This window comes from Ipomoea nil, unplaced genomic scaffold (assembly GCF_001879475.1).
Source record: "Ipomoea nil cultivar Tokyo-kokei standard unplaced genomic scaffold, Asagao_1.1 scaffold0876, whole genome shotgun sequence".
Classification (NCBI taxonomy): Eukaryota; Viridiplantae; Streptophyta; class Magnoliopsida; order Solanales; family Convolvulaceae; genus Ipomoea; species Ipomoea nil.
In genome coordinates, this window is record NW_017617304.1 from 1,135,367 (window position 1) to 1,158,071 (window position 22,705).

At 36.5% G+C, this 22,705-nt stretch overlaps 1 protein-coding gene and 1 pseudogene across 1 annotated transcript; one reads left to right on the forward strand and one right to left on the reverse strand.

The window, feature by feature from the left end:
- Positions 1 to 4,578: 4,578 nt before the first annotated feature.
- On the reverse strand, positions 4,579 to 5,730 carry LOC109179051 (S-locus-specific glycoprotein S6-like). Its single transcript, XM_019328622.1, has 2 exons — positions 5,589 to 5,730; positions 4,579 to 4,847 (listed from the first exon to the last, which is right to left on the reverse strand). The coding sequence occupies exons 1-2, from the start codon at positions 5,728 to 5,730 to the stop codon at positions 4,579 to 4,581; spliced, it is 411 nt and encodes a 136-aa protein (XP_019184167.1).
- A 194-nt stretch (positions 5,731 to 5,924) lies between these two features.
- Positions 5,925 to 10,967, forward strand: LOC109179052 (annotated as a pseudogene).
- The last annotated feature ends 11,738 nt before the right edge of the window (positions 10,968 to 22,705 follow it).

The window sequence follows — 22,705 nt, forward strand, 5'->3', positions numbered from 1 at the left end:
GTTGGCACCGACCAATGTTTGCCGTAAAGCCCCGCTGCCAGTTTCCATGCTCGTCTCTGATCAGACCTCCGCAGCCTGCCATGCCAATCTTATTGCAACTGCCATCCACATTAAGCTTCAGCCATTTGCTCGCCGGCTTCGTCCAGCCTATATGTGCGATCGTTGGCAGCGCCCGCCCAATCTCAGGATTTAAACGTTTCTCGAACGCGGCCTTTACCTCCACGTCGTACTTCGCGAGCCATTCTAGCTTGCTGGCCATCGGCATGTGCTTTTGGTTAAAAACTCCTTCGTTTCTCAAGCGCCAAATCCACCAAAGGCGAGCGCAGAACATCGGCGGCCAGTTGTTGTTGAATCCTAGTCTTGCTTCTCCTTTGATGTTCACTAAGAGCCATTGCCTCCAAGTCAAAGTAGATAGGTGATCGAGAGTTCGTCTGGGTAACGTGGAATCCCAAACTGCCTTCGCCGCTGGGAAATCTCTGAAGAGGTGGTCTAAGTTCTCCACCTGACCTGCACAAACAAAACAGAAAGGATCAGTAGTTAGATGTCGCTTGGCTCGCTCTCCGTTCGTGAGAATTTTTTCGTGTCGGACTAGCCAGAGGAACATGCAGAGCCTAGCCGGCACGCGTATCCGCCAAATCGTGTGCCAGTCTGTATCTTCACTACTGTTAGAACCATTCACGAGGGCGCTATACATAGACCGGATCGAGAACTTTCCGCTAACGTCAAGTTCCCAACCTATTCTGTCTTCCACACTGTTCGTAGTTAGAACATATCCAGCAAGCTTTTCCTGCGCGTCAACTAGAAGAGCATTCCCCAACGCTTCCCACTTCCAGCCCCGGGGCCTCATCCCAATATTCCCTTACCGTCGCATAGAGTTCGGGCAAGGGGAGCTGTACTTGGAGGTGGTTGTATAGAGGTTCCGGGTTAAGCTACTTATCCATCCAGAACTTTGTGGTATTGCCGCTACGAACTGTGCATGTCAAACCTTTCTCCATAATTGGCCAGGCTTGTGATATACCCGCCAAGCATTAGAAATCCTACGTCGGCCTTGTTGGGCCCCATGTAAATCGCCTGATTTCCTATACTTTGAATTGATTGTCCGAGCCCATAGAGCGTCAGCTTCCGTGAGCAGTCGCCACCCTAGCTTTGCCATGTAGGCCATATTCATCTCCCCTAGGCGTTTAAGCCCCAAACTGCCTTCGTCCTTTGCTGTCGTAACCAAGTCCCAATTCGCAAGGCTCATCTTATTTTCTGTTCCATTGCTACCCCATACAAATTTTCTCGTCCGTTTTTCAATCTTGAGGCAAAGGCTTTTTGGTAGTAACGTTGTCTGCATAGTATATGCCGGGATGGCATTTAAGACTGATTTCGCGAGCATGACTCGTCCCGCGAGAGATAAAGTCTTCGCTTTCCAACCCTCGAGCCTGTTAGATATCCTATTGAGCAGGTCCGCGTGTGTCGTGCAAGTCACCCGGCCATGGATGGCTGGCACGCCCAAATATTTGCCCAGGTCCGTTGTGGGGGCTATGCGAAGACTGTGAGAGATTTCCTCCTTCATTGTCGGGTCCGTGTTTTTTGAGAAAAACACCTGACACTTGTCCAAACTAATCTTCTGTCCCAAGGCTGTGCAAAATCGGTCCAAGCATGCTTTTACCACGTCTACTTGATCCGGCGTTGCCTCCGTGAACAAGATCATATCATCTGCAAAACAAAGATGAGTTAGAATATGCCCATCAATGGCTAATTTAATACCTTTCCACGCCTTGTGTTCCCTTTCCGAGACAATCAGCTGGCTCAGCCTCTCCATGCATAAAACAAAGATCGCCGGAGACATGGAGTCGCCTTGCCTAATTCCCCGCTCCGGATGGAAGGGCGGCAACCGTTCCCCATTCCAAATGATCGACAGCTTTGGTGTCTTAATGCACGTCATCATGAGCTCTTTGATGCTACCTGTGAAGCCAGCTTGTTCAAGGGTGTCCTGGATAAAGGGCCAGGAAAGCCGATCGTACGCTTTCTCCAAATCTAATTTGATTGCCATGTATCCTTTACCCCATCTTTTTTCCCGCATGGTGTGCATCACCTCTTGGAAAATGAGAATATTGTCCGTTATCTGACGCCCCGGGACAAAAGAACTCTGAAACGGCCCCACGATCTTTGGCAAGATATGTTTGAGCCTGTTAGTAATCGTCTTGGTCACAATCTTGTAACTGACATTGCAAAGACTTACTGGACGGAATTGCTTGATGCGTTCTGGTGCCCCCACCTTGGGGATAAGGGCAATAAAGGTATCATTTAGACCTCGGGTAGAGAGCCTAATGAGAAAGCCTGGCTAACCAGCTGAAAAATGCCATCCCCTGTCTTGTCCCACGTACGCTGATAGAACCCCGCTTGAAAGCCATCCGGTCCCGGTGCCTTGTACGGTTTCATGTCCTTCAGGGCAATGTGCACATCGTCTTTAGAAACGGGCCTGTTAAAAATATTCCAGTCAAGAGGCATCATCCTGGGGAAATTAGCAAATATGGGTGCTGCCGGTGAGCCCGTCGCATCTGCAGCAAAGAGAGTTAAATAAAACTGGCGCACGTGGTTCTGCAAATCCTTCCCGTTTGTAAGCCACTCCCCTTGGTCATCCATGAGCGTTTGAACTGAGGCCCGAGACTTGCGCACTGTTGGCATATCTTAAACGAATGAGTGATCGACGTAATAAATTTTGGCACTAAAGCAATAGTCGTGGATGAAAATTGGTACTAAAATAATAATTGTGAATGAAAATTGATAGAAATTAAACATATGGACCAAAATTGTCATTTTGTTAATACTCGTGGGACCAAATTTGGTATTTGCTCTCTTATATATATAAAGAACTTTATACAAGCTAGCTTCTTACTGATTTCCTTTTACTAATGTTACTAAACATAGGTGTTAGTGTACAAAATGATACACATTAATCCTATAATTGGTGGGCAATTTATGTGACAATTAAATTAGGTGTTGTTCAAAATATAAGCCTTAGACTATCTCCTATCCTATGGAGTGATTTCTACAAGTCTCGATGGAATGAACGATAAAATTAGAGTTCATAGATTCAAAAGGGAAGTCAGCATGTCAGATCGGTGAAAAGCTATTTCTATGGAATTATGTGTGATGGAGATTTATTCTATGAAGTTTTAATAATTCATGTGGTGGTGGATAGCTATTATTTTGGAGAAGGCAGTTGAAGGCTAATGCTATAAAAGGAAACATTTTTCTTTTTGGAAACTACGAACTTCAATGCTATTTTGAGAAGAATTTTCCAAACACTACTATTGTAATTCTGATTTCTATATTGGTTGGTAAGATCACGCTTGGTAGCACAGTCAGACTGAACCTGGTTCAGCAGTCGGTGGCGGAGCCAGAAAGTTGAGGTTGGGGGGCAAATTTATAGAGGAAATTTATCATTTTAGTTAATATTAGTACCAACCACACAATATTATTATTATATATATATACCATATATGATTGTGCCAATTATTATTGATAATTATTTTTAATCATACTATGTGTAATAATATATGAAATATATAATTATATGAGTACGATCGTTAAGATTGTCAAACAGTACTTTTGGCTTTTTTACATAATACAAAAATTATACAATATTAAAAAATAAAAGAACTTACACTTTTAATCACTAAGTTATATAGGGTAATTGAAGAATTCATAATTATTAATCGTGCTTACTTTTCGTCCCTAAAATATACTCCGTAATTGATATTGCAAATTTTGTTCCTTTACTAACAAAACATTAGAAACGAAGTATAGCTTAGAAAGGAAGAGTGGCCACAACCTGTTATTAAAAGGACGAGATTTGCAACGTCAATTATAGCTTAGGGACGAAAAGTGAACACGACCAACAATTATGGATGAATTTTACAATTATCCTATAACTTAAGGACAAAAAGTGTAACTTTCGAGTTCATTTAATATATACATAATAGATTTTATTTTATTTTTTTAAAAATAGGAGGGTGCCAAAAGTGTAATTTATCTACATTATAATAATATATACCTATATATTTACTAAAAATGGGGAGTGGGTGGGGGTGGGGAGGCAGGGCTCCCTTACCCCAAGGGGTGGCTCCGCCCCTGTCAGCAGCATCAACTGGTGAAGTCAAATACGACATCCACTATTATAACTATACACTTAATTAATATGTTAATTTAGTTAACCAATACTTTATAACCAAACTATCGATAACTAATTTATTTTTTTTTTAAAAAAAACACTAACTGAACTAAAATATTTATTTTAAAAAGAGTTTTTTCCCAAAATGATCCCTCGACTATCGCTCATTCTCAATTTTGCATTCCAACTTTCAATTGCACCCAATTTGTATTTTTGGTCATTTCGTTAAGTTTTGTGCTCCTCACATCCCTTTAACCCAATGGCTGTGTTCACTTCCGCCATTTGAGTGCTCGCCCATCTCATCACACCATCCCCACCCATCTCATCACACCATCGTATCCTTGCTGCCATATGATTTTACTGAACACCCCATACTCATTTACCATCACTACTGTGTATATCGACGGGTCCCGTGTCTAATACGACATCGTGACTTCATCGTCGTTGTCGAAGTAGTTATAGGAGTTGATGTTTGGAGTCATTTCTGGAATACCGCTCCACTTAACGATCAGCACCCCTTTCAGATCCAATATCACCACATACTCTTCCCTGCCGGGATCATCCGCAGACTTCCACGCCGAAAGAAACCGGCTCCACCCAGTTTTCTTGTCCACTCCGACTTTCATGTGAGGAAGTAATGTGTTCGTGGGATAATCGAAGCTCTGCCATGGAGTTTCCCGTCTATCTGGGTGGTCATGATTGCACGAAGTGCATAGTAACTTAATAGATGAATTGTATCACAGTTTCCAGTACTTCTTATATGCAAGAACATCATTTATGAGTTGTTAGCTGTTGATTTGAGTATAGGTTGTTGAGCATATAGAAGTATATAAAGTATATCTAAATGAGATCTTTTGGGTGAGTGTCTTGATTGCTTATGTTCATACTTGAGAATGTGTATGAATGCAAAACGTTTTCCAACCTATATCTATAGTATGTTACATGGTACTTAGCATTATATGCTAGCGGGTTTATTTTCCTACGTGTTTTATAACCCCTTTCAGGTGAACCCAGTGCTTGATGAGAGCACGTATCGATAGAGTAGTGCGTAGCTCTAGGTTTCGTAGATACTAGATCAGTATCCCCTTTCCTTTTTAGTTTGTTGATGGTTGTAGTTAGACTACTATACTTTTGTTGGTGCGTAGGCATTGGGGTTTGTTTCCTCTTTTGATGTTTTATGAGCTTAGAATCCAGTATTAGTAATTTTGTTTAGCTTGTGTAGTTACTCAAGAGTGGGTAACTGTGGTGGTAACTTTCCCCTCAGTTTATGTTTAATTAATCTTTCCTTGATTAATCCTATTTAGAAGGTTTAATTATGGGCTCTAGAGTTTAGAAAAAGGAGGGTGTTACCCCCAGTTTCTTGTAACTGAACAGAATAATAAGCATTTATCCCCGTCACCGGAAAAGAAAGACTTGTGCGAACAACCGCCTATTTTGCGACCGAAGTAATCCAATCGCGTCGCGACTCCAATTTCGTCAACCACCCCCCGTTGATCGAGGCATTGCATGGGCAATTGGAATCCACCGTTGGAGTCAAGGGTGCTAGGGATGTTGATCGCCATCGCCATCGCCAATTTATTGATCGCCCACCCGTTGCAAACTCTCAAGCCGCGATGCAGTCAATGTCAATGGAGGTTCTCCCGGCGGTCGCAGCTTTGCATAGTCACTCCGAGGCTGTGGTTGAGCCTAAGGAAGGGTCGGGATTTTGATTAGTTTTCCAATTGATTTTGGTTACAGATTGGGCGACTAATATTTGGAATAGATGTTCAGAATTAAAAGTAGGTTATCAACTAAGCTATTGAACATAACTGTAGCATGTCTTTGTAAAGCCAAACAACTGGAGAAAGCGGAGACAGTGATAATTGATGGTATAAGAGTAGGAGTGCCAGTAGATGTAGTGACTTACAATACGCTGATTACAACATATTGTTGTTTTGTAGGCATTGATGCAGGTTATTCTATTCATAGAATGAAAGAAGTTGGGATTAAGCCAGATGTTATTACCTATAACTCTTTGATATCCAGTGATACCAGGCATGGCATGTTATCTAGATGCCTTGATCTGTTGGAAGAAATGCTTGAGGTTGGTATTCTTCCTGATACCTGGAGTTACAATACATTGATGCATTGTGTAAAGATTATAAACTGTACTTTATTGATGTAAAATAATGAGCTATAAATAGTGTACAAGAGAGGGAGAATAGTAGGAGGTTGTAACAACTTGTTCAACACACCTATTCTACAGGAACATAACTACCACAAATATAAAGAGATAAAATGTCAACCACACATATCCTTAACACGCCCCCGCAAGATTGAGGATCTGTCGAAGACTCCAATCTTGGAACGGAATAGAAGAAACAAAGAGCGGCCCAACGGCTTTGTGAGGAAGTCAGCTAGCTGAGCCGACGAAGGAATGTGCCGCACTACCAGTGAACCATTAGAGACTAAGTCACGAACAAAGAAGTAGTCCAGCGCCAGATGCATCATACGTGAATGGAAAACCGGATTTCTGCACACATATGTCGCACTAAGGTTGTCACAGAACATAACTGGTGGTTTCACTAGTTGCACCCGCAGCTCGTGAAGCAGATTCTTTGTCCACAAGACCTCTGCAGCAGCATTCGCCAAGGCTCGATATTCAGATTCCGTCAACGAGCGTGACACGGACTTCTGGCGGGTGGACTTCCAAGAAACAAGATTAGCACCAAGATACAACAAGTATGCGGTGGTGGAACGGCCATCGGTAGTGCAACCGCCCCAATCAGCATCTGTATAAACACTCAGTGACAGTGGTTGCCCAGTGCGGAGAAACAGCCCATGACAAACTGTTCCTTTTAGATAACGTAGCAACCGTTTGGCCGCCTGCCAGTGCAACTCTGTCGGTGAATGCATGAACTGCGAGAGACGGTTAACTGCATAGGATACATCTGGCCTAGTGATGACCAAGTACTGCAATGCACCAAGGAAACGCCGAAATTGAGTGACATCCACCGCAACACTACCAGACTGCGCAGGTAGCAACTTGCCCGTAGTAGCCAATGGTGTCGAAACAGACTTTGCACCATCCATCTTAAACCGAACCAGAAGATCTGTGATATATTGACTCTGAGACAGGAACATGCCATTAAGAGTCGAGACTACTTCAATACCCAAGAAATGATGCAAGGGACCCAGGTCCTTAAGAGCAAACTGAGCTGACAGAGTCCCAACAAACTTGTCAAGTCACGCAACATTGTTTCCTGTTAGGATAATATCATCGACATACACCAGGAAATAAACAATAATATCATTAGCAGAATAAACAAACAAAGACGCATCTGCCTGTGACTTCAAAAACCCACAACGCAACAAGAACTGGGAAAGTTCTAAGTACCAAGCCCTGGGAGCCTGTTTAAGACCATATAAGGCTTTGGTCAGTTTGCATACATGAGATGGAAATGACGGATCAACAAACCCGGGAAGCTGCTCCATAAACACCTCCTCGTGCAATGTTCCATTAAGGAACGCATTATTGATATCTAGCTGGCGCAGACCCCAGCGATTACTCAAAGCAATGGTTAGAACAATACGGATCGTGACCGATTTCATAATCGGACTATATGTCTCAAAATAATCCCATCCAGCAGTCTGCAAGAACCCCTTAGCGACAAGCCGCGCTTTAAAACGATCAACCGACCCATCTGATTTGCGCTTAACACGGAAGACCCATTTGCAGCCAATCGGAACAGCTGCGCCACGGGGTACCAGTTGCCACGTGTTGTTACGTTGCAGCTCTTCGAACTCCTCATCCATTGCTTTCATCCACCGAGCATCTTTAAGATCCTGGGCGGCAGTAGAAGGTTCTAAAGTAGGAGGCAAGGGATGGGAAGTGGCTTGATTAATGACATAATCGGAATATCGGGGATTAGGACGACGCTCCCGGGTGGAACGGCGAACATTATGCAACGGTTGAGACGTGTCGGAGGTGGAGATAGGTTATGAATCAGACATGGATTGGGCTGCAGGTTGACCATTTTCTGAGACAGTGGGAGACGACGAATTGGACGTATCTGACGGTGATGGTGTTGGAACTGGACTCTGAGCTAGAGTTGGAGCTGGTGTTGGAACGGGTGTTGGAACTGGTGTTGGGAATGGAGTTGGAACCGGTGTTGGGACTGGTGTTGGAACACCCACGGGCTCAACCTGTGTAGACAAAGGAGACGACTTGCACAAAATAATGCGTGATTCTAAATCATGAGAATCAGAAGGTAAGCTGTTAGATGACTTTTGCAAATCGTTATAAGGAAACACATGGGGCACAAATCTCACATGCCTAGATACATAAATATGATTCGAACCAAAATCTAGACACTTATAACCGGATTGGCTGTTCGAGTAGCCAAGGAAAATGCATGGACGTGACTTTGGTTGTAGTTCCTTGGTGTTATAGGGACGCAACCAGGGAAAACATAGGCAACCAAAGGGTTGTAATTTGGCATAATTAGGCAATTGTTGAAACAAGACAGAAAATGGGGATTGGTTACCTAAAGTCGGAGTAGGGAGCCGATTAATAAGATATACGGCTGTCTGAAAGGTGTAGGTCCAGTATGAGGACGGCAAAGACGCGGAGTGAAGAAGAGACATACCAGTTTCCACGACATGCCTGTGTCGTCGCTAGGCGACACCATTGAGCTCAGGAGTGTGTGGCGGGGTGGTGAAATGAGAGATACCGTGAGTATTAAAAAACGGCCCAAGTCTCATGAACTCGCCCCTATTATCTAAGTAAACAGAAACAATTGACAGGCTAAAATATTTTTCCACTAGCTGTTTGAACTGAATGAATATTGGAAACACATCCGATTTACGTTTCATGGGATACAGCTAAGGGTACTTTGAGAAGTGGTCTACCAAAATGACATAATAGCAAAATTCATCAATAGAGTACTCAGTAGGTCCCCACACATCAGTATAAACAAGTTGCAAAGGTTTAGTGCTAACAAGTGTATTTTTAGAAAAAGGCAGTTTATGACTTTTATGAACATTGCAGGGGGAACAATAAAAATTTCGCAGAGATGACATGGAAACTGGAACATTACAGCGTTGCAACACCTTATTCGACGGGTGGCCGAGTTGTTGGTGCCACTGAGACAAACGACCCAACTGCGTAGCATGAACTGTTGGGTGAGAGACAACTGGTCCAAAATAGACACCATTAATGTTCGCCCCCCGTAGCAGCGGAATCCCCGTTCGAAGTTCCTTAACCAAAAAATGAGAATCAAAGAATTCAATAGACACACGATTAGTCTTACATAACTGGGAAACAGAAACTAAATTAGTGTGTAACTGTGGGAGACGCAAGACATTATTTAAAGTAAGAACATTAGAAGGGGTGGGAATGACAGACTGGCCAATGTGGGATATTTGTAAGGAATTACCGTCACCCAGGCGTAGTTCATCCAATCCACTATGTCACATGGTGCGACGCCCCACTATCAAACATCCAGGGAGGAGACGCCCCAGTCACAACATTAGCTGTAGGAGACATATACGGTTGCATAGGGACAACATTATGCTCTTTAAGAAATCTAGCTAGCTTGCGACATACCTTGGTTTCGTGACCTGTAAGATGAAAAAACTTACAAATAATACTGGAGCGATTGTTACCCCCTTGTTGCCAATTTTGTCGGTGGGCGCCATTATTATAGACATTATTACGGGCCCTCCGGTTGGAAGCTGACTGCTGGTTAGACCATGGGGGTGGCGAAGCACGGTGAGTCATATTGGCAGTAACTAGTACCGATTGCCGCGTCTCATCCGCTGCCTTCAGCTGACGTTCATGGTCAGTCAGCATGTCCGCCAATTCACTAAAGGAAATTGGCTTTTCACGAACACGGACGGCAGATATAATAGAGTTGTACTCCTCCCATAACTGAGTTAATATATAAACAATTAGATCTTCATCCGAAACTGGACACTGAGCCAGCGCAAGATCATCAGCTAAGGCTCGCATGTCATTGAGGTAAGACGTAATGGACCGAGACCCTCTCGGATTTTTCGTGATCTTGGCCTTGAGGGATATGATACGTCCTCGAGAGGCACTGGCGTAACTAGCAATCAGACGTTGCCACGCATCGTGGGCTGTCGTAGCCAAGGAGATGAGGGGCTGTATGGTGTCAGTACAACTACCGAGAAGTGCACTAACAATGATTTGGTCTTGACGATACCAAATTAGATGGGCCGGGTTAACGGCAGTTTGAGCAGTATCAGTGAATTTGGCGGGTTCCGTGGTGGTACCATCGATGTAACCCAGAAGATTAAACCCAATAAGTGTAGAGTGGACTTGACGTCTCCACACTGGGAAATTCGTGGTATTGGGTTTAATGGGAAAGTTTGTAGGGGCATTTAGTTGGATTATATCGTTTGTGGTTGTAGTAGTGGAAGCCATGTGGGTAGAGAAAAAAACTTCGTGGGAGATTCAAGGCTCTTGATACCATGTAAAGATTATAAACTGTACTTTATTGATGTAAAATAATGAGCTATAAATAGTGTACAAGAGAGGGAGAATAGTAGGAGGTTGTAACAACTTGTTCAACACACCTATTCTACAGGAACATAACTACCACAAATATAAAGAGATAAAATGTCAGCCACACATATCCTTAACACATTGTTTGTTTAGATTGGGAAAACCAGATGAAGCATACAGGTTTTTTCAGGACATTTTTTGGGAGACATCCCTCCTTGTCCAGTCACATTTAATATTCTATTGAGTGGTATTTGCATGAATGGGTATACAGAGAAAACTAATCACCAAAATGCTTGACCCCAACTCGAATTCAAGAATCACCATTGCCAAGATCATGTCTTCGTCCTAGTTCAAGAAATCCGTCCCCTGAGGAAAAACAAAGACCACGATGAATTTTTCGGCGACAAGGCCAAGGAAGTGGAGATGCTGAACGCCTTCCACATCATATCTCTGTCTCAGGCTTCGATCTAAGCCCCCTATTCAAGGAGAATAAGAAGATGGAGAAAGAATAGATGAGATTAACGACTACAAAGCCAGCAAGTAGTGTGATCTCGAAGCTAGAAGAGTTGGCAACAATCAGTAATTTCAATGTGAAGAAGAGCGATTCCAGTGTGAGATTGCAGGGACAAGAGAGCGGAAGAAAAGGGAAACTGGGAATCTCAGCAGACATTTTCACGATGAATCCTTATTTCTGGTCGTGGAGGTGAAGAACTGACCGAAATGCCATCACAATTAACGGTAAGCTAACCCAAAATCTAACAGAGAACCAATTTGGGAGAATTTTTAAAAGTCAAGGGACCACATTGGGTGCAATTAAAAATCGAAATTCAAAATTGAGAATGAGCGAAGGGACCATTTTGAAAAAAAAAACTCTTTTTAAAATTTATTAACTGAATATTTTATTCGATTATTTAACAAATTTTCACCGAATTGCACACACTCCTAAAGGTAATAAGTAGAATTTATGTGAATATTTAAATATTTTTTATCATATACAATTGTAAAATATAATTAAATAATTAATTTTCTTAATTATTTGAAAAGTATTTATAATATTCATTAATCCAAAACGACATAATTTTTATAATCTAAACTATAATAAAGCAATATTGTTTGGGAAGTAATTAATGTTACTTCCCAAACCATATAGTTAAGATTAATTAATGTAACAATTAATTACCAACATTATTATTATTACTATCTATAAATATAAAATAGCCACAACATCCTTTACTATAATTTAAAAAAAAAAAAAAGCACAACATTTGAAAAATAAAATAGCTATTTTTTTCTCGCCCATAACAAAGAATTACATTTATTGAATTAATGGAGTTATTAAATGTTATGATATTAGGATTAAAGATTCCGATTCCCGATTAATAGAAAATATGAAACGATGCAATATCAATTAAATCTCTGGCTTTACAATGAAAGTTTATTTGATATGCTTTTGTTATTTATGGTGCTTCTTTGGATTACAATATTAATTAAATTTTCAATGAAAGCCTATTCGATATCTGAAATAGTGCAATTAATGCAAGCCTCTACATATAATTTTTCTCCCTCCCAAATGCTTCAAAGAAATGGCAGAAGCGAGAAGGGATGAAGAAAGCAAATGCTGCGGGCCGTGGGTCAATTATTGGAATTCAGAATAAAAAAAAAATCATTTGAGTCATAAATATATATATATATATATATATATATATATATATATATATATATCGTATGGGTCTTTAATGTTTTTCTGGATTTCTAAACTTAGGACTTTTAAAAGAAAAAAAAAATACATTTGAATTATCTCCACAAAAAGTGGTCTTGGACTTATAGAATGACATTTTAGTTTATGGAATGACATGTGCATAAAGAATATAGGGAAAATGGTCAAATAAGCCCTAGAACTTTAGCTTAAAAGTCAATTAGGCCCCTAAACTTTTTAAAGGTGCAATTACACCCATCGACAATTCATTTAGGTGCAATGAAGCCCAAAAACAAGTTAATGACCTGCTATCACATGTCATTAGGGTTCAGGCCACCTTCCGGCGAATTTTCGGACAAAAAAAAATGTGACCAGCAACTGACTCAGATTTGCCGAAAATTTCGCCCCGGTCACTTCTTTTGTCGAAAATTTCGCTGGTCATTTTTTTTTTTTTTTTTCCAGAAAAATTCGCCGGAAGGTGGCCTGAACCCCAATGACCTGTGATAGCAGGTCATTCATTTGTTTTTCGGCTTCATTGTTCTTAAATGAATTGTTGATGGGTGTAATTGCACCTTTAAAAAGTTTAGGGGCCTAATTGACTTCTAAGCTAAAGTTCGAGGGCCTATTTGACCCTTTTCCCAAGAATATATTATATAATCATATAAAAAAATGTGTTCAGTTAGAGTTTAAATTTACTCATACAAAATTTGATATTTGCTTTCTAAATGTAATTATCTTAGTTATTACTAGTATGATACCCATGCAATGCATGGGATGAATATTGTTCATCTTATTGTGTAATTGTGTGAAAAATTTAAGAGATGATGTAATATATAAAAAGTTGGAACGGAAATATAAAATGGAAAATAGAAACAATAAAGAAATCACTTTAACATACAATATAGAAAAATAAGAGTGACAAAATTACAAATTATTGAAAATTTCGTGGTATATACCATGTTGGTTGTTGATGTATAGATCTATTATAATTTTCCGAGTACTTTTTAGTTGAATGTACGTAGACGTAGCAACCTGGTTATCCCGGAACATATTGTTTATGGTTGTGCATGTTGGTGTTGATGTAATTTTTCTAAATCTTATTACAGTTTCCTAACATTTCAGGCGACTATTGGGTTAATACAAAAGAGAGAACATAGGCGAACCACCATTTTCACCAAAAGATTAGTGGTTTTTAGTGCTAACAGTTTAATAAAAAGACATAGATCATTGACTACATGATAACTACAAAATATGTTCTACTATATTTATATTTTTGAAATGAGAATGAAATACCTTTGTTTTGATGATAATGTTTCCTCTTTGACCGAATGGTGCATGAAGATGTAATCTTCCTCATGGTCTGTAATCGCAATGCTTACCCTTTATGTTTTGTGATGGAATGTTCTTAGTGTCTTCTGCCACCCTTTTGTTTGTAACTTCAATCTTAAGTTAATGCTCATTGAGAAAGGAGTCATTAATGGCTAACCATAATTATTCCCACAAACATAAACATTTTATGTGAAAACAAATATGCCTACTGGAGTAATTGATTTTGATTGGCTTAAAAATAAATGTTGCACTAAAAATAGATAGAAACCAAATAAATCCTCACGAATATTGTGTGTTTTTTAGCCTAGTAATTATCAATGGTAAATGATTAATGGAAATAAAATGTGGAAAGTATTAATATTCTATATACTAAAATTATGTTGAATATATATATATATATATATATATATATATATATATATATATATATATATATATGCAAGCTACTGTACCTAATAATTATTATATATTTTGTTTAATTTTACAATGAAATTAGAGATATATATAGACTAAAAGATAATCTATATATATCTATACTAAAAGTGACGAATATACCTTAGAAACATGAAACACACACTCTAAAGTATGAGAATTGTAGGTGTTATTGTTGAATGTTGACTCGTACATTCGGATTAGGCGAACTTGTATCGCACAATTCGTGGAGGTAGCAGTGATTTGGTTAAGTAGATTGAAGGTGGGAGCCATATTGAAAAGTTGAAAAGTTTAGCGTATGAAAATTGAAAATTATAGGAAGAGGATTGCAAATGAATGAGAAGCATGACCAATGAGGTATTTATAACTATGAATTTGTGCAAATGAATTATAAATGAATAATTTGCGTTCCAAATTATGTAATCAAGGGTGCAAATTAAGGATGATTTAATTTAATTATGTAATACTAAATACTAATACTAATAGCTATTGCATGATTTTTGTGCATAGTAACAAATGAATAATAATTCCTGCATACTAAATACCATAAATTACACGTGCATAGTAATTATAGTAATAATAATTCGTTAAGGCTAATATGATGCATGATTCCGCGTTTCTGTATGTGAATAATTCGTTTTGTAAGGTTAATTCGTTATAGTAGTATTATTATTATATTATTATTATTATTATTATTATTATTATTATATAAATAAATAAATAAATATCATGCCCTTTAATAGACTATTTTTATATATGGTAATTAATTTCATAATTACAAATACAAATTACTAAATGTAGGGAGACTTTTGCGACATTTCAATCTGCCAAATAATTTTAAAATAATTTATTATATCATTTCAAACCTTTTAATAAGTTATTTTTAAATTAATATATATAATTAAATTATTCTCTACCCAATTATATATATCATTTATAAATCTGATCTAAATAATTATATATGATGTACGATATATATATATATATATATATATATATATAATATCTTATTATACCTATATGTAATTCTGGAATTGACAGTTACCTACGTTCATATGGAAATAATTATTATATAAATAAATATTATGCCTTTTAATAGACTATTTTTATATATAGTAATTAATTTCATATTTACAAATAAAAATACAATATGAAAAAGTAATGTAAATCTTTAATGTAAAAAATACACAGAATTGAATCATTGCATGCCCTTTGCCCAATTGAAACAAATTTCTCGAGATATGTTGTTGTAGCAAAGAACGCACTTCAGTCCGACTTCATTGCAATGTTGCCTAGGATCCACCCCACGAAGTCGTCACATTCCCATTGCACGCGTTTAAATTATAGATAGGAATCAGGCGCTCCCAGACCTCTCTTGTCTTCCAGCATTTCCTTATTACAATATGATCAGCATCTTCATCAACCTCGGGGCAGAAGACACATGTGCCATCAACAGGGAGAACTCTATCTTCACATTGCACAGGATGCGTTGATGGTAGAAGGGCGGTGTATTCTGCCCTTCAATGAGCTTGGGATATAATAATAACAATAATAATAATAATAATAATAATAATAATAATAATAATAATAATAATAATAATAATAATAATTTTTATAGAGATATACACAATGTACGTAAATAAACAACTATATATATATATATATATATATATATATATATATATATATATACACACACACATTATTTTTCGTATGAATAAAACAAATATATATATATATATATATATATATATATATATATATATATATTATTTTTAAACAAATATATGCAGTTTATATATAGTTGTACACTTATTTCTTGAATCTAAATGAAATCAATAATAAATTTTTTAAGCAAAACATATTAACCGTATAATTCATATATAAATATTTTTTTTTAAGTATAAAAATGTTTTTAAGTAATCAATTGAGTCATTTCATATGCCAAAACATTCAATTAAATAATTATCAACTAACATATCCATCACTTTAGAAAATACTTTGGGTAAAGTAAAAAGAAAACAACCACTTACTGTGAAATCTTATTTTCCCAAATTTCTCTAAGTCTCAATTGTTCAAATCCTCCTCTTCTATCAACCATCATCATCATCAACAATAAAACAACACAAGATACACATAAGCACCCGTAAAATGTTAATGTCCCTACTTGTATTCTACCCATACTAAATAAAATAAAATAAAAGAATAACACTTACAAAGCACTTGTTGAAAGGAGAGTTCCAACCTTGAAGAAGAAGAAGAAAATATATAATTTTATATTGTATAAAAGTTCATGGCAATGGAGGAAAGAGGAGGAAGACAATTTTTTTTTTAATTCTCATCTACATAATTATATAGGTAGTAAACTAATCTTTATGAAATAATTTAATAGTCATTAATAGGGCATAGGAAGAGATTGGTAACTTCCAATCATAATAAATTTTGATTCCAAAATAATAAAGGAATATATATTACATATATATTATTCTTCCCACGTTACACACATTTATTTATATTATATATATATACACATGCTAATTATAGAGATTATTATTATTATTATTATTATTATTATTATTATTATTATTATTATTATTATGAATTTGGTTTTACAAAAATGCCACTAAGTTTTTGGGGGGAAAATTTTTGTGCCAATCATTTTGCTTTAATATATATAGAGATTCGTATTGTGAAAATTATAATATAGATGAAATACAATTAAGAATAAATCAATGTAATTATGTAAATTCTTTCTATAAATTTATTTGAATATGTACATAATTAGAGATTATATTAACCATACAAAATTTTAATTTTAATTTTAATTTTGTATTCTATAAAAATAATAAATACTTGACCAATGGAAGCTCAAAAATATTATTATATTAAATAATTTAAAATATTTTTATTTTTCTATTTTTTTATTTATATTTATAATAACATAATTTTTTTTCCCGTGCATCGAGCGGTGATAATTATTAAATAACAAAATTTTTATATATGAATAAATCCCATATAGAGTATATTTTTATAACATATTTTCCGTGCATCGCACGGGACAAATACTAGTGTATATATATATATATATATATATATATATATATATATAGCTTAATCCTATTTTAATTTACTAAAATATTAAAATCCTAAAATCTTAAATCTTATTTTAATTTACACCTAAAATCTTAAAATACCTAAATTCCTAAAATCTATCTACAAATCAAATAAGAGCTAATAATGTTAGGCCCTGAAACAAAAAAAAAAATGTCAGTAGTAGTTGTTTCTTAAAATGAATGGTTCATATTATTTTGATTTTAGTATTTTTTTTTAATGATTTTTCTTATTTACCCTCTATTATATTATTTTTTCCTTAAATAACCATAAATTTCGTTAGTATAAACTTTAGTAACGGAATATTCCGTTAACTATTTATTATTCTTAACATACTCATTAATTTATAGGGAAAATGACACTTTTTCCCCCTGTGTTATATACCTATAGCATTTTTTCCCCCTAAATTATTGAAGTGGCTGTTTTTCCCCCTGAAATGTTAAATGGACATATTTACCCTTAAACTAAATATTTAATTTATTTTTTTTCTCCAACAAATTATGACCATAATTTGGATCAAACCAAACAAACACTATAGCAACCAAACCAAAATATTCCAATTACAATTTAGAATCGAAATTCGATATTTAGAGTTTATTAAAATCGTGAACCGGAACGGACGGTTCATGTTTCGAACTGAAAAAATAAAATACATTTATTGTTGAATTTATACTATTTTAAAATAAAAAATAAGATTTTAAAATAAAGACGGTTCAAAATCGCGAATCGAATCCGGAACCGACGGTTCACGATTCAAGATTCAATTTTTTTGATACATAATTTTAATAAATTGACATTTAAATATTGAGTTCTAGATTTGAATTATAACCGAAAACTATTAATTCGATTGCTTTAGTTTCCGGTTCAATTCAAACCGATCCGTGGTCATTCCTACGTATACGCAATAATTTGTTGGAGTAGTAAAATAAATAAAATGTTTACTTTAAGGGTATAAATGTCAATTTAATATATCATGGGGAAAAAGCACCACTTTTAGAATAATTGAGGGGGCTAATGTGCTTACCTAAATAATTGAGGGGGAAAAAGTGCTATAAGTATATAACTCAGGGGCAAAAAGTGTCATTTTCCCTTAATTTATATAAGAAAGGTCTTAGGTTTGAACCCAACTCAATTAGAGTTGGCATAATTGTTAAACATATATTATAAATATGTTAAAATGTATTAAAAAAATATAATATACAATTTAACATAAACTTTGGTCAAATAATTAGCTCAACTAAATATTTAGCTTTCAAAGTTGAGCATCAAAGATTATAAATCCGGAACTTTAAAAATCATTTAATTTTCTTGAATTTTTTTGTTAAAAAAAAAAATTTAGGTTAAGTTTTTTTGTTCCTATTTTTGTTTTTTATTTTATTTTATTTTATTTACGTTTAATTAATCTTCTTTTCTTTAAAAAAAAATCTTCTTTTGATTATTTAGAACATGTTATAAATATTAATGGTGGTCATTATTTTGTAACGTTTGTAACAGACATATTAATGTGTCATTATGTATGCCATTATTATTCGGTATTATATATATGTATTGTATGTGTAATGGAAGTTGTACAGATAAATGAAGATGATAATGAAGAGACTATCATCCTTTCTCCCTCATCTCTCTATTTACTATTCTGAATATTTCATTTTAACACGTTATCAGCCCTTGCTCTACATCCCCGTCATGTGAACGAAACAGTGTTTAGAGATTACCCGCGGCGAATGAATGGTTAACTTCAGCCGAAGACCCTTTTCCGATTTTCCGGCACTGGCGGTTAATTTTTCGACGATCCGAATCGTTCAAAAGGTCCGCCTCGTTGAGGCAATCATGGATTGTGGTCCACCGCCTTTATCCACGGTGGAAAACGATCTCAATCGTGTCCGGAGTATTCTGGCTGAGTTACGTCAAAGATGGGGTAGAGAACTAGGATTTTGCGGAAACCTCCGCTATTTGCGATCGCACATCCGACGAGGATCGACGATGATCGCCAGCCATCGATGAGGTCCCGGACACAAATGGGAAGGCAGCAGCAACCTCCGATTGCTCTGGAACCGCTGCCATCATTGGAGAAGAAATCGGCGCAGAGGCTGTCGCGATTGGAGAAATCGCAAACAACGGCTGATGATCCAGTTGATGATCGCGATCCAGAGTGCCGATCTTCTTTCGGGCATAGGAGATGGAGTTGGGGAAGGTTCACCGCCATTTGTCATTGATTGAATCCTTGATCGGACACCAATCACACTTTCTGATATTCTCGATGGTTCTTCAATTCGTCTCAAGTGGTGGCATCGATGGTTGACTGGTCTGGTTAATTTGGTACCGGTGATGGGGAGTTTGGCTGCTCCCATCGCTGCTTTGGATGGTGGCGGAGTCACCGTCGTTACAGGTGACAGTGAACTTCGGACGGGTTGGAAATTGTTCTCCACGACAATAGCGATACTGCTGCATCAATCCCTTCCCTAGATAATTGAAGGGAATCAGCCTCTTATATTTTACCGTATAGATTTAATTATGGAAAAACTTTAAAGCCAGTTAGCCAGTGATGCCATTGCTAATGGGAAATTCCGTGTATGTGTACTCCTCAAGGGAATTCCGTGGAGACTGGTTCCACAAGTTACGGAATGGAGTTCTCGCATCTTCAATGGCGGTCTCCTCGGCTTTATCCGTGTCTTCGGTGAACGGTACTTTTTCATCGTATTCTTTTATATTATAATCTATGGTTTAATGAGATACCCTATCTTGCTATATTCTATTATTCTGTGATACTGAATATAGAGAGTATCTAGTAACTTTGAACATAATAAGTGTCTTTAACGGGACTTTCATAAAGGTGTTTTCATTCAAATGTTCAACTGTAAGACATGCTTAGGGAAGGTTTTCCTTATACATTTTTGACTTGTTGCTATGTGCTAAGAGATATTAGCATCATTGCATCCAAATAGTCTCCTCTCTTCTCTGCTTAGCGATCACATTTCAAGGTTTAACAAATTTACAGCTTTGCATAGTAAAAAGAGGATGCTCAGTTGAGTGTTTCTATTCATCATTTGTCTTTCCAGCTTTGAGCTTGCAGCTGGCTTCTGTTTTTCAAATGTTAGGTGGAATTCATATAGAGGTTTCATTATTGGGCCTTCTAACGTTGGGAATAGGAATTCCTTTTTGCATATACTAGGAAGAAATGAAAATCAAGTTTTTCTTTCTGATATTTAGTAGGGAGAATGGCATCAGTTTGACATCTGTTTCCAATCATAATAGTTCAAGTATGATTAAACCCAAAAGCAATGATTCTCTCTTTTTCTCCTTATTCTGGTTTTATACAAAGGCCATTGTGATGCTTTGGATTATCTCCCGATTTGGGCCGGGTCATCTCGCCAGTTAATATGCCCTTAAATGTGATTATTTTTCTATGAGGTTTTTATACCCCTATGAATGATTATTTGAAATAGGTCATAATTGTTGAGATTCATTTATAACCCGAATTCTCAACATGACTTCAATTGTTAGGTTACACCTGTCGTTGTTAAACCGCCTAACTTCTAAACATATCTTTGTCCAGAGACAAATTCATAGCATTAATTTAAGATAAAAGCACCACGACAATTCTTTCAATGTAAATAATTGACTTTGTATTGTTTTAAAAGTCAATTGATGGTGCTAATTTTTATTTCACATGAGTCTTTGGCATTGAAATAAATCTCAAAAATGAGAATTTAAACAAAATATTAGTGCCTAATTTTAATATAACTTTGCCCAAAAAGTAAATCAAGAGCACTAATTTTATCCCGTTATCTTGCCCCAAGCCCTCGATTACAGAAATTTGATCTAAAAGATCTATAGACCCTAAGTCAATCCCTGAAGGATATTTGGTGTAAGCGGGTCTCATTGTCAACTATGATGGTCATATTGTACTACAATACATAAAATATTATACTAAGTATTTTGAATGTTTTTTATAAGAAACCAACAACTTAGTTTTTTTTGGGAATATACTCTTTGAGTTTTTAAATCTTCCCTACTTGATAATGTATTTGACCATTATTGGGCTACTTTCTAATATGGTCTGGAAGACCTCAAATGGCATTGATCTTTAAAGTGACTAATGACTTATGAATGAAGTTTGCAACTTCTATTTCTAATGCTATGATACTCTCCAAAAGTCAAAATTGACTCACATCATGTTGGTTTGCCTGAAGCAAACAAGTTGTGATTTTTTTTCACATAGTAATCACTGCTTGAAAATTCTGACCGGCGCAGTTTGAAAATTAAATTCGTGAAAAATACTTCTTGAACTCCTTTTGGCATGAAATTTTTTTTCTGGAGAACCTAGACTCGTGGTATTTGATGTCTGGAAAAAGATTTTGTTAAAAATATGTGGTGATTCCAGAAAAATTAAAGTTTTGGCACTGTGCTGTCAATTATTTTTCTGCTGGAGCAATGTTGGGAAATTTTTTAGAAAAAATACTTCTAGACCTTGGATTGGCATGAAAATTTTCGTGTACGTTCTAGACTTGCTGAACTATATATCTGCAAAATTTTGTGTCAAAATATGTTACCGTTTTGTCCCAGAAAATTCAACAATCCAGGTCAAAATTCTGAAAATTTCTGCCATATTCAGCTTGTATATTTGTTGTTTTGTGATATTTTCATACTTGTATGAAACTATGAGATAAAATGAGAGCTTGCTTGGAAAAGTATTGTTTTTGATTCCCCAAAATAGGAATGAATGGGCCCGGCAGCAAACATGTGCTCATTATTCTTCGGCGAACGGTACTTCTCTCATTTTTTCTAATTTATGAATTAATAAGAATATCTCTTGTCATGTCATGCCTTGTGTGTACCAAATATGATGTGCATGACTAAATTGAGTTTTTGGTGTCCAAGACATAAGGGACAATCATATCACATATTGCATGTGCTTCTCTTTAATTGACATCATTTAGCATATAATCTCTTGATTATGTCCATATAAGAGATTTTGTTATTTCTCTTGTTGGGAATTTATAATTTGCTATAGGCCATAGCTATTGAGATTTATCACCCAACTTATAAGTGGGAAAATGGCATAAATTCTCAATATGGTTAGGTTGCACCTATCGTTGCTAAACCTTAACTTGCATATGATAACAATTAAAGGCTATGACATGTTACAGTGCTAGTTTCTGCTATAGAAACTCTTTGACATGAGATTTGGGCATATGATATTTAAGTTTATAGCCCTCATTTTTCTATATTTATTTGCCCAGAAGGTAGATTAAGGACTTTAATTCTATGAGTCACCCTTTAGGGATGAACCTTGACGATAAATTCTTGACCAAAAATGGTCCACCTATCCCATCAATCCCTGAAGGATTGCTATGACGTTACTATGAGTCAAGTTCTTTTTCCCCAAGTCTAACTCAATGCATATCACAAATCAATCCCTCAAGGATTGCTATACCCCTTTTTTCACCTAGTACGTGGTTTCAAA